The sequence below is a fragment of the Eufriesea mexicana genome, unplaced genomic scaffold (genome assembly GCF_001483705.2).
Source record: "Eufriesea mexicana isolate 0111107269 unplaced genomic scaffold, ASM148370v2 scaffold474474897, whole genome shotgun sequence".
In the NCBI taxonomy this organism is placed as follows: domain Eukaryota; kingdom Metazoa; phylum Arthropoda; class Insecta; order Hymenoptera; family Apidae; genus Eufriesea; species Eufriesea mexicana.
In genome coordinates this window covers 333,455-350,370 of record NW_016907931.1, presented here as the reverse complement: position 1 = coordinate 350,370, position 16,916 = coordinate 333,455, and the positions used below count along the sequence as shown (strand labels likewise).

At 48.4% G+C, this 16,916-nt stretch overlaps 1 protein-coding gene across 4 annotated transcripts in view; it reads left to right on the top strand.

Moving 5' to 3' along the window:
* KaiR1D (Kainate-type ionotropic glutamate receptor subunit 1D) overlaps positions 1–16,916 on the top strand; it is a 176,564-nt gene that overhangs the window by 117,767 nt on the left and 41,881 nt on the right. For all 4 annotated transcript variants that reach the window (XM_017897769.1, XM_017897759.1, XM_017897786.1 and 1 more), the window contains one exon: positions 10,774–10,915. In XM_017897769.1, coding sequence (XP_017753258.1) covers positions 10,774–10,915 — 142 coding nt within the window. The remainder of the gene's footprint in view (positions 1–10,773; positions 10,916–16,916) is intronic.

Sequence of the window (16,916 nt, the reverse complement as noted above, 5' to 3'; positions counted from 1 at the left end):
CTGCTGCGAATAAAAGCGCGCGATCCGGGGAAATAAAATCCCTCGGGCGAACGGTGCGACGGCAGGGAAGAGGGATATTTATCTTGGTTCTCGCGTGGTCTCGCGGCGAGAGTTATAGGGGACGCGAGAAAATTTCTTCCCCTCGCGTCCCCCCACGTATTCCAAGCGCGGAGGATCTTTGAGTGCCCGGGATACGGTTTCTTTTATTACTGCCCACGTACGTCGTTCCCTACCGTGCTCCTTCGTTACTCTTCACCGGCTCTGCCTCTTAATTTCGAGCGTGGCGCCGAGTTTACCGCGCGGAACACGCTCGCTGCGAACCCATCCTCGCCGATTTATTACCGGAATGCGCCGCGGTCATGACTCTTCTCGAGAGCTTCTTCCGTATGTACGCTCTGAGCCACGAATTTCGCGCGCGATCACGTAACCCGGTGTTTTCCAGTTCTTCTGTTGGTAGAGATCATCGTGGTCACGGGACGGCTCTTAAAGATATGAGAGAACGTAAGGAGATTGTTTTGGAAGGGTGGTTCGTCTTTGCGACGTCGTCGATCCACGATGCTTGGAAGATAAAATTTCTTACATACTTTAATCGATGGTAACTTCTAACTCAAGGATTACTCTAGTGTGATCAGGCATCTATAAAACTACCACGTTTTCCCACGTTTGGATTTTTGAGTAACCATCGCGTAGCGCAGGGGATGATCTCGTCCGTGCACATTCGAGGTACGGTGTATAACTCGGTGGCTGAAGGACGGGTACATTTGGCGTCGGATTTACCACCTATCGAATATTATGCCTCGAGGAAGGAAGCCTGTCGAGAATCTGGCGGTCGCTGCGATGTCGCCCCGTAAGCGAAAAACCGGAAGCCGAATTCCAATTTAGCCACTCGATCGACCGATTCTCCGTCGATTTACGAACTTCGCGTCCACTGGGGCTAGATAATCCTCGGATCTTGAGATCCAACAAGCGGTAAAGTATTCCAACAGATACGTCGGGTGTTTCATAAAATTCTTCGCCTGATTGCGCGGTCTTTGATCCGGTATAATTCAGCTGTATTCGCGCCAGCGTTTAATCCCTCGCGCTGACTCGCGGTACAGAGGGAAATGGAGAGGAACGGAGAGGAACGAAGAAAAGTACGCGATTGCTCGAAGGTCGGAAAAGTGCTACCGATCTATCGTCAGAGGTCTCCCGCGGGACCGGTGAGAAGAAAGGTGCAACGTACGCGACTTCTCCGGGACTGACGTCCCTGATCCTCGTCTAGGGTGGCCCTAGGGTGGCCCAAGGGTGTCCCAGGCGAGACCCAAGGCTCGCTCACCCTGTCCGTCGTCTGTGTTCCGCTGTTACCATGGCATCCTCTATCCGGTTGTTCCGCGTTCTAGTATTGTTCGCTGCTGACAGCGGACACGTCGATGAAAGGTGAAACAAGGCGAGGCTAGCGATACTAGGTAACGGACAATTAATGCCTGCCGGACAAACGCGCGCGTTCATCTCGTGCAACAACGGGAACAGTGTTTCCTTGTTCCTCAGGAATCCCACGATTCGCTCCCTGCTCGCCGGTTTATTTCACCCGTGATCAAACGATCGGATTAGTTCGGCCAAACGTTGCTCTCGTTGCAGAGGATTGTTTTCCGTTTGATGATTCGTTTGCGCGATGTTTAAATGCCCCCTAGTGCCGTTGGTATTAGATGATCGTTGAAGAGGAGAAATTGGTGAACGGGTTGATTTCGGCACAGCAGATATATGGAAATTGAAGGTTACACGGTATTAATTAATCTCGTACTTTGCGCGTGTAATCTCAAGTGCGGGGAAAATTTCAGAAATCTTGCTGTTTGTGTTCGATTATCGTTATTCCTTAGGAAAAGACGCGCTCTTGATTGCAGTGAACCGGAAACTGGAATAAAACGTTGGAACGTGGCGGAAATAACGTTGTAATTTTTCAAATATTTTTCTATCATCGACATTCGTGGAATGTAGCAATTACCATTTATTTTATGCCGCTGCAACCCGCCAAATTAGTAACTAAAATAAAATTTCACGCAAATAGGCTCTCGCCGGAAGCTTGACTGACGGAAATATGAATTGCGTGAGGATTTGAATAATTAATGGAAAACCGCGGCCCAACGAGGAAGCAATTTACTCGGCTTGCCGATCGAGGACATTCTTCTTTCCCACCGGTTCATTTCCGCGACAATTCTCGCGCGGCGCCGTTTCCGGTCAACGAAAATCGATATCCAATCGTTTCGCGAGAATTTCCACGACGTCCTCGGCCATCCGCCGCCACGTTGCAATCTCGATCTTAAGAGTCAGCGACGTTTAAATCGACTCGCGCGTGTACGTAACGTACGACGGTCATCCTTAGCGAACGTCAGAAAGCGGAAATTAAGTTTCCAGCGACATGCACGCGAGAATCCGACCGATATTAGACACACTCTTCTTTGCTAGCCGCTCCGTAGCCAGTCGATAATCTCGCGTCGTACGGCTCATTTAGCCCGAACCGAGTTTTGCATAAATTCAGTCGTAAGATAGAACGATATCTCCGCGACGGAGGAAGGAATATCGACGCTGGAAGGAGGGGAAAAGCGGCGTGCAGCGTGTATCGTTAATGGTACGTGACGGTAATTCTTGGCAAACGAGTTAATTGAAAATAAACAGCCAGCGTACATTTTTGATGATAAACAAACTTTATCTCGCGCTGATGCGCGCTGCCACTTTCAGCCAGGTCGAAAAATGGCCAGGAAATGCATTTGCAACTCGGTGATACACGGAAGAAAAAGCCGGGATCCTGTTTTTGCCAAACGATTTAACGAGCGGTAGTAACGCCATGACACATGGGTACATTAATATTCACCACTCGAAAGTTGTTATCGAATATTCCGCTTTTTCTCTTCCTCGTCTTTTTATTTTTCTTTTGTTTCTTTCATTTTCGAGACGCGGGTGATTACCAACGTGGAGTTTTCGGTTCGTGAAACGATAACTCGATCTTGTAGCCGGGATATTGGGAACTCTGGACACTTTTCCGGCGGAATTCTAATTTATCCTGATGTTGAAGCTAATTCTATCCATTACGTCGGGCAAAAGTTCCCTCGCCGGGTCGTTCTTCGAGAATCGTGCACTTAGATGAGAACGTGAAGTAGCTGGAGAGGATTTTTCCCCGGTGCCTGAACTTTGCATACGTTTCGTGGAAACTCGATCCGCGTAATGGCGGCTGCGAAATGCGAGGACCTTGAACGCCCGTGTAATTTCGGAAAAATCCACCATCCGATTACGCCTGCCGGCTCGCCTGCCGACTCTCGCGCGTTTCCGATACGCGGCGCGGAAAAATCGCCTGAGCCAGAATCAAAATGAACTTTGATTTGATAAAAGTTAACGAACACCGCGCGGAACTATTTTGCTGGAAAACTAGCGAACGATAACTTGTACCGCGTGAAGCGGGAAATACAGATGGACTGTGGATCCCGGGACAAATTGGTAAACTAAACGCTCGCAGGTAAACGAGAGTGCTTAATCCAAAAAATATCGAACCGGTCACGTTCTCCCGATAATAAAACGAATCTCCTCCGAACGATTCCATCGCATTCAGCCACTTCGAGTACACGATCCTCGAGAAGAACCTTTCGAGACGGTTTCTCCAGCGACTCGACCCCCCTTTGTCCACCGCTTCGATCCATTTCGAGGTGGCCCGACCACTTTCGCGGTATCGTCGAGCTTCCTCTAACGACGTTGGAAAAGTTTCCGCTAAATATCCAAGTGCTTGCACCTCTTCTCACCCCCGAGACTTCGTCCTCGATATAATTAAGCTCGGTCACGCGTCCTCCGGTTCTCCCTGTTAAGTCTTGGCCCTCGTGCTCGTCTCGAGGGGACGTCGAAACGCTGCAACTCGCGAAATCGATAGGAAATCGCGAAACTGTCGGATGCCCGATCGGTTGGAATTAAACGGTTCGAGTGGAAAGTCTGTGTCGCGTTTTATTTATCGGCTTTCGCGTCGATCCGAAGGGTTCTTCGTCACGGGCCATTTTATTACCATTCTTCTGCGCTGACGAGTCCACGTTACGCGTCGGAATATGCAGTTTCCCTCGCAGACGATCCTCGTTTAAAAGCTTCGATGGAAGGAGGATCTTGGAATTGTTCTTGGATCGAATTCTCGACGCGAGAAACGCCACGTTCTTGAATTTACCATCGAGTATTAAGGAGGGAACGCGTCAAAGTTAATTAGGGATTCGTTGCTTGCTGCTCATTAACGATTTGCTATAATTTTGCTGGTAGATACAGCTCGCGGTGGTGCCGTTCATTACTGGAAATTCCACATTGTGAATTAATAACTCATTCCGGTCTTGTGCAGGGCTGAAGTGTACGATAAACACGTACTCTCTGATGGAGCACTCTAGGCATTTGCCTAGAGGCTGATTAATGGAAAAGGACCTTGCATTACATGTCTTTTTTCCTGGTCTATCTGGTAGGAAACAGACATATCACTTAGAGTCTGGTTAATTCTAAGTTTAGATATCTCGGAGATAACGTATATAAATATTAAAATTTGCATCGTTTTGCTTCTTTCGCATATGCCGTTAGCTGACAGATAAGAGTATGTTCGTTTGCTACATAATTTGTCCTATCATTACTGTCACAGTCAGCAGATTCGATATTTCCATTACTATGCTACACGTTCGATGCCAGTGCGTTAAAAAAATAGATAGAACATTGATATCTATGAATATTCGCTATGAAATCGCGAATATCGAGTGACGACAGGTGTTTCCTTGCGAACCCATAGATGTTTCGTTAACGAGTCGTATCGCGATGAATTCTCATAGACACGATGTATCTACCGATATTAAAAACGAGGTTGAACGTCAGCCAATCTTGGTAGGAATAAAAGGACACTTGCTTTATCTTGGCCGACATTACGCATTCCAAAATTCTCCACCAGTTTCACCGATTCCAGCGTACATTAGCGGACGCCCGCTCGGTGCACGCAAATTTACAGCGACGTAGGTACTTATGGCCGGGTTCCAGCATCGTCGAGAGCGCATTAAAAAAGAGAGAACGAGGTGGAAGAAGTTTAAATGCGGCCGCAGCGGATCGTATATCACGCGTGTGCGACAATCGAAGGCGACTAAATGTTGCTCCGGTCTTGGTGTCTTGCATTACGTAAAATTTGCTCGATCCTCGGTGAAACGGCAGAACTTCGCGAATTTTCCTCTTCTACCGGCGAACATCGATCCCGCGAACTTCGACAAGATGGAACAACGCGAGGACGTCGAGGGGGTTCGCCTAAGTTCGCCCGAAGGATTCGTTACTTTGCTAAATTATCATATCGAGTGACAGTCTCGGTTGATACCGAAACGAGGACCTGCAAGTCTCCGATACTCGAGACTGCTCGCAGTTCGTAACCGTAAATTACTGGAATTGACATGGCGCAGTATAAATTGGCAGTCGATAACCGAATTTCCAGCTGAATATCCGAAATTACCTTTTAGGGGATCGGAACAATTTCAGGCTGGTTAGGTTAATTTTGCTGGACGCACGCGCAACGACGAAACACGGGGACTTGAGATGTCGCGTACGATTGTTTTTGAACGAGAGAAATTGGCGGGACGGTCCCGCGTGAAATTTAACTTCCTGTACGTAACGACGGGAGTTTACCAGGGCGGGAAAATGAATTTGGAATTGTCGGGCGAGTTGCGTGGCCGAGTTTCGCCAGCTAGAGCGTATCCGTATTCCGTTTGATGCGGACTATATTAACCCACCCTCTCTGTCGTTCCGCGTGTCGACGCGCGGCTGAATCGTGGCGACTCGTGAATAATTCATTACCCGTAAATAACGTTAGGACAATTAACGAGGCAGCCGCGATGGGATCGCGAACGATTGTCATTGAGACGCGAGACCCACGGGAGAAAGTATCGGTATTCGGATTTCCAACGTGGCAGGTCGATTCGCACGAATTCGCGCTTGGAATTTGCGCTTGGTATTCGCACTTGGAACTGCCACTTGGAATTGGCGCTTGGAATTTGTTAGAATCGAGAAACGATGCAGGTAACGAGTTCCAACGAGAGACCGACACGTGTCGCGCTACAGGGATGCAAATTTCCAGCAAATTCCGCGAATTCGAAGAAGTTGGCAGGCGTACGAATTAGTCGAAGCGAGTTACAGCGGATTAACCGGCAATCGCGCGAGTTGGCACGCCTTCGAGGTGCCTTGAATCGAACTTGCTCGTTCAACGTTCCCTCGCTTCTTTCGCGGCTGATTTCGTGCCTCGGCGCGGTAAATTAATAACACCCGTTATGTCGCGCGGCGCTCTTAATCGCTTCAGTTCCGCCATCTAGGGATGTCGAGCTTCTTCGTCCTTGTCTCCACGGGTTGACAGAGATGATCACGCACTGCGTCGAACGGGGTCCGGAAACGGAGCTAACGAACGCTACTGTACCCCCGGGCAATCATCAATCTTAACGCACAACCGCGGGTCTCATTAGTCACATTGCAAGGGACGCGTTGATTACCGTTGTAACCATTATATCCCGACCTCCATCCATCTTTTATCTGGCCCGTTCCACGGCCGACCGTAGAGTTCATCGAGCCAGAGACGTCGATTTCTCCGTCCACCCCTACCCCTCGTTTCGTGGGATTAAAAAATTCCACGAGACCGGGCTTGTCGCCAGCGATTCCGCTGCGGTATCTTTCGGTCCCAGCTTGTCCTCCCACGAGGTCGACTGTCTAAGAAGGGTGTGCGGAAAGCTATCTAGGCCGATGACGAGTCGGGTTAAAATGGCAGGAGAACCGAGTCAGAAAGGGCGTGAGAGAGGTGGGAAAAAAGGGTGGATACCGTTGCTAGGCTTACACACCGGTGAAGAACCGTTCGAGCCTTTCGAGAATAGAGCCTCGATGATGGTATTAAGTTAAAGGGAAGAAACGACAGAGATCCGGATCGAAATGGAGGGGTAGGACGAGAGAAGGGTTGAAAAGGGGCGAAGCGGTACGCGAACAGGTGCAGAGGGAATCGGTGAGCTGGTTCGTGCTTCCGTAAAGTCCTATCGATTACTTATCATTCTCAATGCAAACTTTATACCCCGTTGTTCCTGGGTATCGCGCGGAATAAGCTCGGCTGTCAGCGCTCGCGATGTCGGATTACCCAGCTCGCGTCTGACGGAGTCCGTAAAAGTTGGCAGCTCCGCGGAAGCGATCGATCGCTGCCGGAATCTAGCAATTGCTAGCCCGGCTGCTGGCGTTGCTGCTTTACGGCGCGTTGTAAATGGAGCCGATCCGTCGTGTGTACTGTTTTGGTCGGGCCGGGTATTTGGCAGCGACAACCGGGAGCGATCTCGTCGCGCGTAAAAAGCGACGACGCGCGTCTCCTTGGCGCCGGAGTGACCCTGCGCGGCGATCGGCGTCCAGGAAGCGCGAAACCGCCGTTGAATAAGAAAGGAACGAGGCTGCAGGCCAAATAGGGAGACACGTGCATCGTGGACCACGCGACGCTTTAACCGGCATCGTGTCACAAAGTGGACGTGCATTTTTAAAGCGTCGCTACGACTCTGCGGTGTCGTAACGTCGACTAATTGACGCGTTGGTTCACGGCGCACGTTTCAAAGGGAATTCCTCAGACGACGCTCCAACGCGTCCGTGCCTTTGCAGCTCGGCTAAATAAGGGACTGGGTAGGGGAACAACGAGAAACGTGAAATTCTCCTGACTCTTCGACGATCGCTTCTTAACGACATCGTGGAATCACCAGACCTGTCGCTATTATCGCCGCGGGGAGTTCAGAATGGCAGAGATGTCGAAGGAATCGAATTATTCCCTGTATCCCGGACAATTGTCGGCTGGTTTCGAAACGACTGCGTCGTTTAGGGGTGTCGACGAAGTTCCGGAGATGTTCCAAAGATTTATTTATCACGCCGTTGAATGTATCGACTGACAGAATTTAGGGTAGGCCGTTGATGCTCGGAGGGTCGAAAATGATTCCTCGGGATTCCCTTTTCGACTAGGGTTGGTTGAGGTGAATCGTGAAAGGTTTATTAAGCGCGAGAGCGGAATTTAGGGCGTGTCTGTCGGGAAGGGGTTGAAGATTCAGGGTCGCGATTCGGTGAATAACGAGACGTCGTAAAGAAGGGTCGTCGGTGAAGCACGAGCCGAGTGAGGCCGAGGTCGGTATCAGGAAACGTGGATTTTAGCGTAATTCGTTAAAATCTGTTGATTCGGTATGCCAAGGAATAATTCATAGCGCGGGAATTAACCGAGTGGGCGTTTCGCGATATTAGCAAAGTGTAACGCGTGCGTTTATTAAACTTGCATTACTGACAATCCATTTCAGGGTTACTTACATTTGTGGAATTACCGGAGTATTTATATTGGATTCATTACAAAACAGCATGCAAACATATCGGCGGAGTTATTTATTCGTGCGATTATTATTCTGTTTGCTGAAATATTATATCGAATTTATTCGCCATTGTGAATTCACGTTCAATATCATGCTTTCATTGATACGGGCACTACATATTGGAATTTTAACGCGAAATATGAAATGCAATTTTTAGTAATGCGAAATGTGAAATACACTTTGCGAGTACTTGCAGATCAAATGTTATAATTAAAAAGACATTATACGTCGTCGGTGATATGTTTGTTTTTCCGTGACAATGCTATTATTACGGCGCGCGTTGCAAAATGGAGTTTAAAATGTCAGGGAACATCGTTTGAAATATTTTCTGTTCGTTAACGTGTTCTTTGTGATACTTCGAAAACGTCTATTGCCCTTTCAAAGAGAACTCGAATCGTTTTCAAAGCCGTCATTGCATCGACGACGTAACAGGCAAACGATACTGTGAAACATGCTGTTCCTCGAATTTACGCTGAACAATGCTTAAATGGAAGTGCAAAAAATTGTAAATCTACAGGCATTGTTTAATAGCGATCACACAGAGTTGCTCTCTATCGAAATACAAAAGTTTGAAAATTCATCATCCATCAGAGTCATTTAAAAATAGGAGCAATAGGTGAAATTTCATATTTAACGATCAATCGCACCGGTTCTCTTTGTTATTAAATCATCCCCGAATTTGTATAAACTACAAATAAAGCCCAATTCACTGCACCTGTTATTGGGCAGTTTCATTCGTTCATATTTTACGAGCTATAACTATAAAAGAATAAATCACCGGGAACTACGCGCAGCTTACCGAAACTTGGTTACCCCACTGCGTATTCATTTTCCAGCAAATGAATACATGTAACCCCCGATCCGTTCTCTTTTATTCCCTACCTCATTCGACGATTTTACCGCGTGCCCTCGGCGCACGCGATATTCATCGCGCCGAATTACAATGCCATAAATATCCCGTGTTCAGCAAAAAATAATTGTCCCGGCGTTCAGAAGCAAATTCGAAATCAGGCAGCATAATGTCGCTCGATCCTACCTCGATTCCTCGAGTCTCTTACTCTTGCACAAAGAAGCACCTTCGTTCTGATTTATCATTCCTATTCAAACTTCCTAATGGCCGAATTAATAGGTGGCGAATCGCACAAAGGAGCCGTTTGTCCCGTAAAACTTAGGGTCACTAGACTGGAGCGCGATAGATCTTGCTTACCACCCCCAGCGCCGCGATACACCCCCATAAATCCGGCCAATCATGAAGCATTCGCCGTCGTACGCTTTCCACGCCATAAAAGCCTTGCTTTTATACCCCTCGTCTCGTATTTCCCGCTTTTTCCTCGCCGCTTATAACGCGACCCGCTTGCAACCCGACTGTCTCCGGTTTCATTGTTGCACGGGTGATTCGACGAGGGCAGGACGATGGTGGCCATCGTAAGGAGGTTTCACCCGGTGCGCCGTAACGGCGCGCATGAAAGAGACCTTGCGCTGAATTATACAGAGTCGCATGAAAAATTCGCGCAATGAGCGGCAGTCCGAGTTGCAGCGTATAAGGAGATTCGCATTATCGTGCATGTTGGATGAGCGGAGGCGAGCGGAAGGTCGAAAAGAGGATGCTCGCGATATGAAATTTTGATCAGGCGTGCAAGTAGGTCCGGAATCGGAAGTTACCTGGCACCCATGGGAACGGGTGGCCCGTGAGCGAATGCGTGCAAAGTGGCTGACGGAAAGGTCAGCCGTACGACTCGTCATCGAGCTACCGATCCGATTTTCCTTCTCTCTGTCCGTTTCTTTCTTGTTCTTCGTTGAGTCGATTTAACGGAGAATTTTTCAGTAACGGTGTCGTTTCGTTTCGGGAATCGAGTAGACGAATTGCGAGGAAGCTTTTACGAATGATATCGAGGTTACAGGGATGTAAATCGTTTAGGGAGGACGATTTTAGTTGCTTTTCGTGGTCTCGTTGGGTTCCATTAATCATGGCGTATGGGAGGCTTCTTGAAGGTTTATATAAAGAGATATATACGAGGAGTCGGAAATTGGATCTTTGCTATAATTTATGCAGTATGAAATGAAGTACTTTTTCCTTTTAGTGACTGAGTTACAGGAACGAGGACAAAATGGAATATTCTATCGGTTACAACTACTATGGCGGAACGATAGTAATATTCTCGAGCTCGTGCGAGCAAGGAAAGGCAATGCGCGATAATTAATAGTAGATATAATCGATAATTACAGGATATTTCGGATGCTCCCAGGATATTAACCCGAATCAACGCCTCAGCCGATTTCGTTTCTTTCCAAGGGTTACAGGAAACAAACGGAATCGGTGTTACAACGCCTTTCAACCCCCGTTGGTATCGCGTTCGTTCACTGCTACATACTAACCTTCGACTTCCGTCTGTTTCAGACCGCTGCTGAAGCAGATAAAGAACTCGGCCGAGTCTCACATTGTACTGGATTGCTCCACCGAGAGGATTTACGACGTGCTGAAGCAGGCGCAGCAAATAGGGATGATGAGCGACTATCACAGTTACCTCATCACCTCTCTGGTGAGTCCTTTTAATTAAATGAGAATGCAATTAATGCCGGACGCAGCGTCCATCCTTCGTTCTCTTTCTCCTACCCTCGTTTGAGAATCGACCGCCGCTAGCCACCCCCGAAATTCGAACTGTCACTGTCGGGTTATGCGTGTAAACTAATTTCCACGAGGTCGCCCCGTTCGCCGCCGTTCGAATTTTCCCGAGCTTTCGGCAGCCGCGTTCGTGAACGGAATCGATAAACGCCGGGTCCGAAGGAGTGGTCGGAAATTATCGATAAGCGAGGAGGAATCGATAACCGGGCACATAGAGGCTGCAAGATTGTCTTTCGTCGATGTTCGAATAGGACGAGGCAAACGTTCCGGGATAACCTCGGTTTGACACGTTGACTGTCATAGCGGTCATCAGTGACCGGCTCTTGTCTCCTCGATGGAGCCATGGTGGTCGCCATTTTTAAATTTACATTTGTTTTATTCGGAGCAGTTTTTGAATATTTGAACAGCATAAATAAATAGAGAACTTTGAACAGAAGACATTAATAATTTGCACTATCTTTTTTCTTTTTGCAATATTGTTTGATAATTCATCGTTATATCGTAAGAATAATGGAAATTTTTTCGTGGCCCACATAAAAATTGAGTAACAGTCCAAGTGTTAATGGAAGTTTCTGGCTGCTGTGTGTCAGAGACGTCGGGCCCACGTGTTTCGTCAGGCCTGAATTACGCGCTTGTTCTTTCACAATCGAAGAAAATGAGAAAGCGTGGACACGCTGGCGACCGAGGTGGGTCTGTCTTTACCCGCGTTACCCGTCAACCTGTTCTCTCGTCGTTTTTCATCCAGCTCGGTAACGATCCGCGTCGAATGCGGAATTTAGCAGAATTTTTGACGCTTAAGAACGGTACAGGGTATTTCGTGTTTCCCCTCCGCGTAATCGCGACGAGCAGACGACGAGTTGGAACTCTGGCGTCGCTTTTTAGACGGTTTAAAAATCCTCGGGAAACGGAAGATCTCGCATGGGACGGACGCTCGGGCACGTAGCATTTCCATCCAAATAATTACCATTACCGTAACATTACTGATGTCTCGTTTCCTGTCGGCGTTAACTCTCAAAAGATCTCTCTAATTTCGTTGAAAACCAACTATCAGTGGGATCGTTAGAGTAATGACAGACTTCTGGCTTCCACTTAACGGTATCCCCCTTGCGTTTTATCTCCTCTACACACCAACCACGATCCGCGTGGATTGACAAAAAGCCGAGACGCCTCTCTCTTTCCGTTTCCTCAGCATCCGACAAACAACAGAGGCGTGTAGCGTTAAAGGACCTCTTAGAGCAGCGTCGATTCCAGATTTTAAGGTATCGAGAAACGCTCCAGTTCCTTGTTCGTATTAACGCGTGTACGTACACGTCTGTACGTATGCGTGTATGTGTTTACACGGCCAGGGTCCCTCGTTCGATTTCCTCGATCACGTTCCTGCATTAATGCACGCCGGAGACCGATCCTCTTTGTAGTTGTTGGTGTAAAGAGAATATCCCGAAGGTTCGAGCAGTCTGCGCGGATTTCTGTGATTCGGATGGTACGAGGGCGGAAGGAAAAGGGCGAAATCGTCGTACGTGTTGTCCCGGAATGGCTGCAGGCGCGATCGCTGCAATATCGCCGATCGTCTCTCGATATTCTTTCTTTCTCAACTTTTCTCCCAATGGCACGTAACGGAGGGCCAGGGACAGGGGAATAAAATTTCTCCGGAGATGGATGCATCGAATCGACATGCGGTGTCGCGAGGCTCTTATTTTTCCCTGCTCTACGCCGGCGCGGAAAAGAAAAATTTCCACCCTTGATCCCGTCCACGAAACTCGAAGAGCGCGCGTTGTCTTTCGTGCTTCGGGATCCCGAGGCCATCTGGTTTGACCGTTTCCCGGTACCCCGCGAAACGCGCCACCCTTGCTAGAGCACTCGATAACGCGCGTCCCCCCCGACGACGCTCGAGCATTTCTTTCGGGGCACGGAGTAATGGCACGAAAGTAACGAAAGCCGGAAGAAACGGGGATTCTCGCATGTTTGGTCCATTTGTCTGGAGCGATTAGAATAATCGAAAGAGGCGTGGCCACGATGCGAGCACTCACGACGCATCATTGAGATTTTTTGAGACCTGACGACGCGTATAACTCAATCACGTCGAGCTCATCCTTTGGTTAATAAGACGAAGCATTAAGAGTGGCATAACAAATTGAAGATTGCGCGAGAATGTCCGACAGAGATCTCTTCGACAGGGATGAAAAACACCGGCCAAGATTACCGAATTACTTCATCCTCCGTAATTACCGGTGAATCGTTGCGTGTCGTTGAACAAGCACCGTCTCGAAACCGGGCGAAAGACGCGGAACGTCGCGAATGCGCGCTCAACGACTTATCACGGGACATAACGAAGAGCCATCAATCCTTCCGATACGATATCATCATGCGCAATCTCGCGCCGCGTACATCAAGCTAAGACGTATTTAACAATTTCTCTTCCTTTATCACCCCGTGGTAACACCGACATCATTCACAGCGCGTTATCGCCGCGAGTACGCGATTTGTCGCGCTCACCTGATTACATCCTACGGGCCCTTAATCAACCGGTATCGACTCTCCCTACATCGAACTCTATCCAATCGGATAAGTGACACGTTCGAATCCTAGTATCCTTTCGCTTGCTAGAACGAGACGCTCGCCGCTAGTTTCACCAGCTATTCCCTCCTCTCCTAGGAGTATTTAGTCGAGCGCGAAATAACAGGTTGCGCGGCGAAAAACAGCGGCGCAGATTGTTCGCCGCGGCCTTATAATTATAAATTACTCGTAATACAGGGGCAATTTGTGGACCCCTTGGTCCGCGGCGTAGCTCGCAATTATTCGGTGGATGCGTCTAGAAAATGATTCACGGCGCGATCAGAAATGAGGGATAAAAGAGTCCGGGGTCCGTGGCTACGTCGAGGAATTATTCCCGTGTATCCGTTGGAAGCTGCGGTGGCGGCGGCGGAGGCTGCGGTCGTTCTCTCGGATTGCTCGTTGTAATTGGAAAATTCGTTCGCTCGAGGGCGTATTCTTCTTCGCGGAGCGCATTTATCAGGTCGGCTCATAAATAACCTTGTTTCTTGCGTTACGCTAAATGAAGACGGATATCTTGTTTATGCGGCGTGCATGTGAAATGCTCCCGATGCATCTTCGAAGGCCGCGATCGCGGCGTTTCGAGTGGCATCCACTGGAAAAAAGAATCGCAGAAATGAGCTTGTTGCGAACGGGATCCGAGAGTTAATACTCTCCGTACCCCGGGGGTGTACGAGACGTTTCAGGATCCCGCGATGAAGGAAGAACTGATTGCCGGAGTGGTCGATGCCATCTTTGCGGTCGCTGCTTTTCCTTTCGTTTTCCTTTTTTTCTCGAATCTTATAAATCACTCGTAACGTTGCGTCGCGAGGATCGAACGAAGATGGCCGTCCTTCGAAAACGTCGGTTGCTCGATGATGGACTGCAAGAAGCGACGCGTTCCTCTGAAACCACGGTTACGGATGATGCTCGTTCTTCTATTTCTCGGCTCCCCCTTGCCATTCCGTTTACCATTCTATTTGCCGTTTATCCGACGTCGCGGTGCGTTGTAAATCGGCATTAATCACGCGCGCTATAAATAAAAATTAATTACGCGTTTTAATTGATAAGCGCGTAGCTTGAGAAATTATTCACGATTTGTCTGGGCGTTTTTAACGCGGCCAGAAATATCGCGTTCGCTTAGCTTTATCCAATTCCCGGTGAAAAACGTTCGCAGGCCGAGGGAGAAGAGATTTTCTGTGCTTTCGCCGTAGTTGACGGTGAGAGCCGTTCCGAAGTAATTAGCAATTTATCGTTGTCCACGGTTAGTCCGGGCTTCTTCGAAGCATCGCTGACCCGGTTGAGTAATCGCGATGTATATAAGTCGGGGCGCCTGGTTGAATTATAGGAATCGGAAAGTTATGTTTACCCCGGCCCTGTCGCACGGTTTTTCGGTTTTAATCGCAATTAACGTCTCGCGAGTATCTCGGTCGTTTAATCCCTCTCCGTCGCCGGCAATTTTAAGCAGCGCTAATTGCAATCGACATCGACACCTCTAGCGAGCTCAGTCGCTCGTTTCCGAGCTAATTCTTTTACACTTGAAAACTCGCCGGGGTATACTTTGCGTGTATATAATTTCGAATTATTTCCCCCCCGTCGTCTCGCTCCTTTTTTATTTATTCGAATTCTCTGAAATTTCACAGGACCGGATAAAGAGAAGCGAAGCCAGGGCTTTCATCGATCTCCCTGGTTAATTTACGCGTCATTTTCGTTTCATAAAGCACGCAAATTTTAAACTGTCTCGGAGGCTGGTAATTAGCGTCTATTAAAACTTGCGACGCGTACAATGATTGATTTAACGTTTGACGGAACGCGTTAAAACTCTGTAAACATCCTGCAAGAATTTTACCAGCAACTTGTAATCACCGGGATTGTCAATTATTTAAATTCATTAAAATTTTCGAAACAGAAGCTTGTTAAACATTGAATGCCTCTTGGAACTTGCCGCGGCTTATTGATAAATTGCTAGAACGCTGTCAAGACTCGCTGAATATTAATGCCCGGCGAACTACGTAACTGCTGCATTATAATAGACTGCCGGTACGTTCGAGTTCCTTAAAGGACGAAACGAGATTAACAACGCGGAATATGTTTCTCGCTCGGCATCCGGACCCACCTTTTTCTCTGTCCCGGCGGTCCGAATTGATTACGGGAATCTCGGCGACTCGACGGCCGCAATTTTAACCTACGAATCTGGGGTTCGAGATTAAGTCGGATATTTCGTCTTCAAACGGAACGGGAGTCTTCTTCCTTTGGTCCAACGGCCGGGAACCGTTCCCCTGTAACTCGCAATTTCCTCGAGGCCGACACGGCCCACCGAACGCGACTCCGACAGTTGGCGATAAGTGATAAAAAGTAAATAGCCTACGTAACCCCCGTACAATTTATCTCGGCCGTGTCTAGCAGATTTCAATTTAGATCCATTAAAATGTAAATTAGAGTCGGTATTTGTCAAGACGGTCGGGTAGGGGCTGAGCATTCTTGCCATCTTGCCATCCCCGTCGCGCGGCTGCGTACGCCCCTGGTGGTCGGGGCTCGGCCGCGAACAGGGATGAAGATTTGTCGAGCAACGCAACCCTTCCGGGCATTGCTTTTTAATCGTCCTGTTTCGCAACGTTGCTCGTTAACCGTCCACGACGTAATCGCGTATTTATCGCCGCATCTGAGCGAAACCAGTCGATCTCGTTTCACCGATAGCACCGGTGGCTGGCTCGACATGCGAGCGACAAGCGATTCCGCTGATAACGATCGAGTACGTTAGTTTTAACGTCTCTGACGCGTACCTTGTTAGTCACGAGTATACTTTGTCGTCTATACGCCGTGCTACCTCGGCTCCCGCTTCTCCGCTTTGAGACGCTAATCGGTTTCGGAAGGTAGGGTGCGAGGGATAGTTTTTAGGCGACGATTGATATCTTTTCGACAGGAAATTGCCGGGAAATTGCCGGGAAATTGTCAGGAAATTGTCAGGAACTTGTCAGGAACTTGTCAGGAACTTGGTCAAATAGGTATCGATACATCGAGTGAGAGATCTTCCCTGATAGGATGCGGGGGTTAACGATGCGCGCGATTTTATGGCTACGCTGCTCCTGTAAAGTTGAATAATATCGGGGCAATCTTAGAGAGCAAATATATACCATGGATACGACACTTTCCCGTGATCTAAGGAACACAAACTGGGATCACGCGCGAGAAATAAAGCATACAAGAAAGATGATGAAGATTCCGGTATTACGGAACATTTAATCAAGCCCTCGTCGTTGATAAACCCCACGGGCAATTTTCACCGGTCGATTTTTCTCGCGGCCTGAATACCGTTCAAACTCCGTCCCTTTCATGGGCAAGGAGATTATGAAACGTTTGTTTCCGTTCGTCGTGGAGGTCGATATCGC